At 42.1% G+C, this 8,404-nt stretch overlaps 1 protein-coding gene across 1 annotated transcript in view; it reads right to left on the reverse strand.

The window, feature by feature from the left end:
• Sms (spermine synthase) overlaps positions 1-8,136 on the reverse strand; it is a 31,286-nt gene extending 23,150 nt beyond the window's left edge. Inside the window, exons 1-5 of the mRNA XM_032889689.1 lie at positions 8,019-8,136; positions 5,242-5,335; positions 4,653-4,717; positions 1,073-1,248; positions 60-214 (exon numbers count right to left, since the gene is read on the reverse strand). Coding sequence (XP_032745580.1) covers positions 60-214; positions 1,073-1,248; positions 4,653-4,717; positions 5,242-5,335; positions 8,019-8,086 — 558 coding nt within the window. The 5' untranslated portion in view covers positions 8,087-8,136. The remainder of the gene's footprint in view (positions 1-59; positions 215-1,072; positions 1,249-4,652; positions 4,718-5,241; positions 5,336-8,018) is intronic.
• Positions 8,137-8,404: the final 268 nt, after the last annotated feature.

The following is an 8,404-nucleotide window of genomic DNA, read 5'->3' on the forward strand; positions in this document are numbered from 1 at the left end:
AAGTGCTCTGCGCCCTGTCTCTAGTCACTACAGTTGTTCTCTTGTACAGTAAAGGATATCTCTACCATAGTGACCATCTTTGGTTTCAGTTTGACAATTTCACATAATATGCCTCCATCGCCGCCTCCCAGAATCAGTACATCTTTGCCAGTGTAGTCTTCTTTACCATTGCCCATGATGGCCCTGGTATATGCCAAGTCACTCTCTGCCAAATCTAGGGAGGAAAAAGAGACCCAGATGATGACTCTGCCCAAACATATAAATGACTTGACCTGCTAGAATCTAGCTTGTAATGAAAATCTTCCAACTTTTAAAAACTGTGCAATGGTTTTTTGGACTGAGTAGTTTTCACAGAATTTAACGAATCTGACACATAGGACAAAATAAGAACTAAGTTACTTAGACTGAAAATACAATCTTGGACTGGAGATGTCTCAGTGGTTAAGCATTGACTGCTCTTCAGAGGTCCTGAGTTCATTCCAGCCACCACAGGTGGCTCCACCCATCTGTAATGGTATGCAATCCCTCTTCTGGTGTGTCTGAAGACAGCTACAGTGTGCTCATATACATAAAATAAATCAATCTTTTTAAAAAATTAAAAGAAAATATAATCTTAAGAATGTGCAGATATTCCGAGTAATTAAGAGAAAGGATACCTTTTAAGATGACAATATATGCCATCTGGGAGCTGCTTTCAAGATAACATTACAAACAGAATGCAGTAGGGTTAGACGAATACTCACTGGTATTATCAAGGTTCTATGGTGAGTACCCGTGGGCTCACCGCACCAGTCTGTGTACCTCGGTGGGAATTTGTCCACACAAAGTGCCTGCTGTTTCTAAACAAGCAACTGTACTTTCTACTGAAAAACAATCCAAATCTATTTCAAGACAAAGTTTAAACAAAAATCCAAACAAACCACAGGTTCATACAATTACGTGAGTCCTAAAAGATAGCAGTGTCAGACTTAAGGTCAGACAAATCCCAAACAGTGGCATTTGTCAGAAAAGCAGTGGCAGCCAACGCAGCACCATCTTCGTGAGGCAATCAGGGTGGGAATGGAATACTTACTAACATCCCCGCTGAGGATGAGAATATTCCCAAACTGCTTTGAGTGAAGAATTTTAATGTTCTGATAAGGCGAGTCTTCGTCATACACCACTTCATCTATGTCATACTCAACCAGGCGCCCGTCAGCAGTAGGCCAGTATCTGTCAATGGCCCCTCCTCGAACTATGGGTGGTAATCTGGAGGAGAAGACAGGAATGAGCCTTTGGAGAGCACTGCCTTACAAAAACAGCCCTGAGAACATACAGAAGACCATGAGGGCCAAGAGAGATGGCTCGGTGCTCGGAGTGTACTGCTCCTGCACAACACTCAAGTTTGGTTTCTGGCTAGTGGCTTGCCACTGCTGGTAACTCCAACTCCAGGGAAATATGTGGATCTCATCATCCAGTACCTACACTCACACGTACACACCCACAATTAAAAAGAAAAAAGAAGGTACCCGTGTGTTTGTTCCAGACAGACTCTTTAAATGTGCAAAACAATCCAAAGCTTGGACATTTACAATCACAGACTACAAACTGCAACACTTGCACAAAGCCATTTCTCTAAAAGGAAAAAATGAAGACTGTTCTGGCATGTTTTTTTAAAGACATATTTATTTATTAGTACACTGTCGCTGTCTTCAGACACACCAGAAGAGGGCATCAGATCTCATTATAGATGGTTGTGAGTCACCATGTGGTTTCTGGGAATTGAACTCAGGACCTCTGGAAGAGCAGCTCTGTCATGTTTTAAAATTATTTTTCCTAATGAAATCTTGAAGAGGAAAATGGACAGCAGATATCACATTTTTCAGTACATATCACTGAAGATGTGCTAAACCACATGGGCATTACTGCAGTTCCAAGTTCCATTATCTAGTGCAGAATCAATCTTGAAGTGCCCTGAATAGTCCTGATTATGTCCTCCATGGCGGTTTTGCTTTTGAATAAAATTTCAAGCACTACATTTTCCTTTCCCTCATTTCACTTAAGGCATTCTTGTTATTCTTCCCTGTCTCATTTCTCTCTTAAAAGTCCAGATGAGACATCTGGCAGTCCTATTTCCTGTGGATTTAGCTGAAACCTTCCTGATTTGGGTCAGGTTGGCAAACAACATCCAGACATCCCAGTGGGAATACAAGGCGTGTTACCCTTGCTGACAGCAGTAACTGCTGCAACCTTGCCAAAATGTCCCTTTCCCCTTTGACACAACTAAATGAGCAGTTCTGTGGTCCTCAGAAACAGTGCTACATTTCTGATAGGTAAATATACCCAGAAAACTGCCAAAGCAGAGGCGCTAAATGACAAGGAAAACAAACCTCAAAAGGTGGGTTTGGTAAATGTAACCCTAAGACAATGAGAACACACTGCACAGTCAACAGTGAAGAGGTTCTATGTACAACTATGCATATAGGTCAATAATGCTGAAACAAACAACCTCTGCTCACTTCCCAGTCTCCTCTCACCTGCTTCCAACAGTAACAATCTGCTAACAAGTGAAGAAAACTTCCTCAGAAACACAGCCACACATACATGCATAATATATACTCACAACACACACAGACACACACACATACACACACAACCTGTAAACTGCTCCAGAGCCAAAGTAATTTCTCACAAACTCCTTTAATCCTAACAACTCCAGGTTTAGTTGCTTCATCTTTCCAGTTTATAAATTCCTCTTTCAGAATGTTAGGCAGAGCAGAGGTATTCCTCATATTATATAATGGCCTGGTTAGAGAAGACCCGGACAGCTGATGAACAAGACTGGGAGAAGCCTCTTCCACCCCTAGCTGGGCTGAAGTGAGTAGAGGGAACCTGGTGACTTTGGTGACTTTGACCAATCTCACTTAGAAAAGAGCTGTTTCACATTAATAATATTAAAACAACAACAATTAAAAAAAAAAACCCACCATCCTAGTTGACAGCCAGTTCTAACCAGGTATAAACAATGTCTACTCTCGACTGTTTCAACACTGCCTGGGTTAATATAAAGAGCTCTCTTCTCTAGATCTTTAAAGCCTGGCAAAGAAAAAAAGTAGATCTCTAACAAGATGTGGAAGCCACAAGAGTTCAAGGCAGCACAGAAGGGTGACTCCCTGCAGAGGGCTACCAGGAGAACCCATGCAACTCCACAAAACCAACCTTCCTTGGCTCAAAATCAAACCTGGATTGTAAGTCATGTCCATGTGTTCTTGGCCTCAAGTACTCTGTATACATTGCGACAATTTTCCCCAGACTGAAACTTTAGATGAGGATTATTTCCCTGTTCCTTCTCACTTGAAAACACAAAATTTAAGTCTTCCTATGAATCCCATGGCTTTTTAATCAAACTTCATATGGAATACCCATTACTCAAAAGAAAAGAGTCATTTCAGGTAATATTCCCAAGTTATCTGCTTTTAACTTAATCTCTGACAGTATCATTTCCGAGACAGAAACATGTGACAACCCTTATCCTCTCATGAGGATACAAGGTAATCACAGCTTCCCATTCCTTCCACCCTTATCGTATAAAGACATATAAAATATATAACATCTCCATGTTTAGATATAAAAATCTAAAGCTTTTGACCAGTCTCACCTAGCAAACGCCTCTACCAAACAAAGGGTTCTTACTGAAGCTCAGAAATGCATACTTTTTCTAAACATGCGTGCATGTATGCAGGGTAGAGGTCAGAAGGCAACCTGAACAAATTGGTTTTTGCACAACTTAGTTTTCTACTTCTACCCCATGGGTCCCAGGTTTTCAACTCAAACTTGACAGCAAATGTTTTTATTCACTGAACCAGTTCCTCAGTCACAGAAATACATTCAATTTACTCACACAAAGAAGCAGTGCCGATAAAAATCAGAGTGCATTTAGTGTGGACCAATTCATTTTCCCAGAGTGGGAACTTGTTCAATTCAAATGGATGTAGGTAAGGAAAATTGCAAGCAGGAAAAAGTGTCCAGAAAGCAGTGTGAGTGTGGACAGAGCCAAGGACTACTAAACTGAAGCTTCGTGGATTTTTTAAAAAATTGTATGCTCAGACCCCAGATGTGGGCAAGTTTCAAACCGGGGTCCTTTCCAGTACTCACAGTCTACCCTTTGCTCTTCCCTCCCTGACCACCTACAGGAGGCTAAATAATTACCTAGTTATCCTACATCTGCCCTGGAGCTTTCCTATGGGCTGATCAAAGAAAGCAGTGTGAGTCATTAAGTGCCAACATCCTACCGTTGCCAATAAGGATTGCCCTATTCTGAAATGCACTGTGAGACAGAGAAAATGGTATTCTATTCTGATCAGGACATCAGTGATCTGGGTAAATCACCTCCAGGTCTGTCTGTGCCTGGTTTTCTGCTTTACATAAGCTCCAGCTCGTTGGAATTAGTATCAACTATCTGCCTCCTCATTATAGCCAGCCCCCTGCACCAGGTTTGTTTTGATATGTTTGAAGTGGGGTAAGAGGATGGTTTAGCTCACCATGTACATACACAGTAGCAAGCACTGACTTTGATCTTCACCATACCATCTGCAGACACTAAGAGAAGCATTTTCTGATTCCCTTCCCAATTAAACAAATATTAAGAGACGTTCGTGAGTAGGTAGACTTACCGCTTCACCCGACCAGTACTGTCTTGACTCAATTCTTTCATTTTTTCTTCTATTTTATTCAAAAGCTACAATTAAAAGAAATCAGTGGGCTTAGAGTATAAACTGCACAGTACACAGAGGCATAAGGCTATGCTGACCACAGTGTGATGCTGGCCTATACACGCACCCCAACATCATCCCTACTGGGACTTCCTACCCTAGCCAAATTCCATACTCCCACACTACCCCTCCCTCATAGTGCTTCCCGAACCACGATCTGAATTTTTGCAAGAAAATAAATAACTGGGAAGAAAGCTAATGGATATTGCAGATGCAAAACTGTACACGAAGTTTCTACATTCCCTCCAGTAGGAAGTGAAACCACTCCTTTCATTCAGGAAATTAAAAGGAAAGCTGACAGTCATGTTTCCAAACCAACTAAGGATTACTTCTTCTGACAAACTATTTACATATAAAGAGGCAAGTCTGAATGTCAGCTAACTTGAACGTGAACATCATTAAAATAATGAGACTTTAAGAACCTTAAATCTAGGGATATAAGATATACAACATTTTGAAAAGGGAAAGAAAAAGTAAAAAAAAAACCAACGCTGTCAGTTTCTTGTTTGCCTTGCACATCACTGTCGTAACTCTGAAGGTCCAGCAACACCAATCCATGTGGATAAATTCTCAAATTGGCAAAGCTACAAAAGAAAAGTAGTTTTACTATTAAAAATTGTTATCAGGACACTTCAAAGTGAAAAGAGGCAGCCTCACTCACGACTAAAACACACAGTTCTTTTTCTCCTTCACTGACAGTTAATTCTCTGGCTTTCTTTTCAATTCCAGTTTGAAGGTGAGAGGTTGGACATGGTCTCTTGTGGAAGATTTAGAGGAGAGGGCCAAGCACTAAGGTTACTTACTAACACTACTACTGCTTAGGCCCTGAAATTGATCTGTCTATGACTGATTCACATTATCTAGGTCCATAAATTGATTCACAGTCTGACCTTGTGCATGTGCATCAGTGGGGAGGTGATATCGTGGGACAGAAGCCTCGGGTCACCTCCTGCACGGAAATTTTAGCACATGACACCCTGCTTTTGCTACACGGGTGTTGAGAGGGAGGACACAGATCCTCACAAGGCAAACACTTTACTACATGGGCTATCTCCTCACCCAGCTCGAGCATGTGATTTTTAGTTTGGGTTTTTGGTTTTCCTGAGCATGAGGCCGGCCATGGAGTGTGGTTAATATACCCAGTGTCACTCGATCAAAACACTAATTTTCCTTCTCCCAGCAGGTATTAATTGCAAATAGCTCCTTGGCTAGTTAGGGTGAGATTTGAGCTCATTTACCATTCTCCAGTGCTGGACTTTTGTCTGGCTTGAACTTCTGACGCTTGATTTTTACAAAGGATCCCCAGATGGTTCTCCCAAGTTTAGTTAACCAAGATGGGGAAGGGCACACTAGGCTGTCCTAGCTAACCTTCAATGTTCTGAAGAGAGCCCAGCCATCCTGACTGGAAGGCTAAGAATGGTGAACATTTTGAAGGAACTGTTTAAGTAAGAAGGGAAAGAAAGTGTGGTAGATAGCAACGGCCTGTGTATGTTTAATCTCAAAACTTCCTTTGCACAGCGGTCTCTCTTTTTTCCATTGGCCTCAGGAAGTGACCTGAAGTTATTAGTTAGTCCTGAAGCACAATTCTCCCACCCTCCCACACATGCTTTCACTTTTATTCATTTTGCTTTCGGAAGCAATCTCGGAACAATTCTTGTCATTCAAAAGCTCCTTCCTCAAAAAAGAGTAACTCTAAGTGCTATGTATACAACTGGAATTGTGGCTGGAAAGATAGCACAGCAGGAGAGAGGACTATTTGCTCCTCCAGAGGCCCTGTGTTCAATTTCCAACACTAACAGGGCAGCTCACAACCATCTAGCCTCCACTGCAGGCAGAACTACCTGACACGTGACATGTAAGCATGTAAAGTGCCAAACCTATAGAAATAAAACCTTTTTGAAATAAAAACTGCAGCAGGTGAAGCCCGGTTGCAGAAGCTCTTAGGAGATGGTTAAGATGAGGAATTTTTCACCTCTGGGTGAAGGAGCCTATCAGTTCGTAGTGTTTGATGGCAAAGAATGGACCATAGCAAAAACAGAGTGCCAGTAACAGAGAGAGCAGTAACAGAGACAGAATGAACATAAGTCTACATGAGACACTGGGCTGGAAGGCAGCTTCTGCTTCTGGAAGCCTCTTAAGTAACTGAAGCAGAGCACAGGAGAGAGATGAAAAGGGCTGGTGATCCTGTTGAATTTAGGCCACCCTTAAGGAAAAAGTTATCACCTTTGATATATCTAAGGCAACCTCTAAACACACACATGAAGTTGGCCACAGAGGCAGAATACAAGTCTAGGCTTGTCCTATCTTTAAGAGACACCCCGTCCCCACCCCCAAGTAGTTCTCTCTTCTGCTTTCTTGTGGCATGTATTCTATTACCCCATTTCCCACCTCCTTTCGAATCTCTTCCTCCTTTCCCATAATCCCCTTTCTAGTTTCATGACTGACAAACATAAATACACACACACACACATGTAATTTTAAATGCAGTTTCCGCATGAAAGAAAACACACAGTTTTCATCCTGTGTTTTACTATAGATTTTAGTGAAAGAAAATCACTCCTAACAATGCTTGAGCCAGCAGCAATGCAACCAGGGGATTTTTGAAAGTGCAACAGGAGAAGATGGGACTCTGAGCCAGGCCCATCGCAGCAGAAACTCTACTTTGTTTGTGTACTGGAGGAGTGGGGCTCCAAAAGTCTATTTTATCCAACTCCAGATCACTGCCTGCCAGTGTCACACTGCTTCTGCTGCCAAGGGACTTACTTGGTCCTAGCCACACAGAAGAAACATTAGAGCTTTAAAGAAAACTGATGTCCAGGTCTAGTTGCCTTTTACTCGGGGGGAAATGCCTGAATTCTAGCCACTAGATGTCAGAGGACCATCACCAACAGCAAAAAGCCAGGCATGTACAAGGTCCTGAGTTCAATCCCTGGCACCACATAAATCACCCATGTTCCTCCATGCCTGTCATCTCAGCACTCAGGAGTTCAAGGTCATCCTGGGTCTAGTGAGTAGGCTAGGCTGAGCTACAGGTACCTTGTCAAAAAAGAAAAAGAAAAAAAGAATACTGTAGCCAAACAGTGGTGTTGCACGCCTTTTATCCCAGCACTTGGAAGGCAGAGACAAGCATATCTCCGTGAGTTTGAGGCGAACTAGTTTCAGAATAGTCAAGGCTACACAAAGAAATACTGTCTCAAAGAAAAAAATCTTAGCTATCCTCCCTATTCCCAGCTGTGTTCCCATCTAAAGCCCATGAGGTTGTCTTACCTGCCATTCTTGTTCGTGTAGGTTGCTAAATACCCATGGTCCTGCCAGGTATGCACCGACTCTGCCATCCCCTGCTCCTGAAAGATGGACTGAAGGCCTTTCAGAATGGCCTCACCATCAGCTGCAAGACAGAAAATAAGGGAAGGAGGTTAGGAAAAAGACATGCAGAAGAAAAGCTAAGGGCTGAGGTGTAGAGTTTCGTAGAAAACTTCCCTCTAAAATGGTCTGGAACCCGGGTTCTATCCCTAGTAACCAGAAAAAGTAAAATTAAATAAAAAATAAAAAAGCTATTGTGACACAATTGGATGACTGAAATGTATAAGAACATCTAAATATCCTCCATCCTGTATGGAAAAGCTAAACTGACTACCCAGTAAGAACACAGG

Source organism: Rattus rattus, chromosome X, assembly GCF_011064425.1.
Source record: "Rattus rattus isolate New Zealand chromosome X, Rrattus_CSIRO_v1, whole genome shotgun sequence".
In the NCBI taxonomy this organism is placed as follows: Eukaryota; Metazoa; Chordata; class Mammalia; order Rodentia; family Muridae; genus Rattus; species Rattus rattus.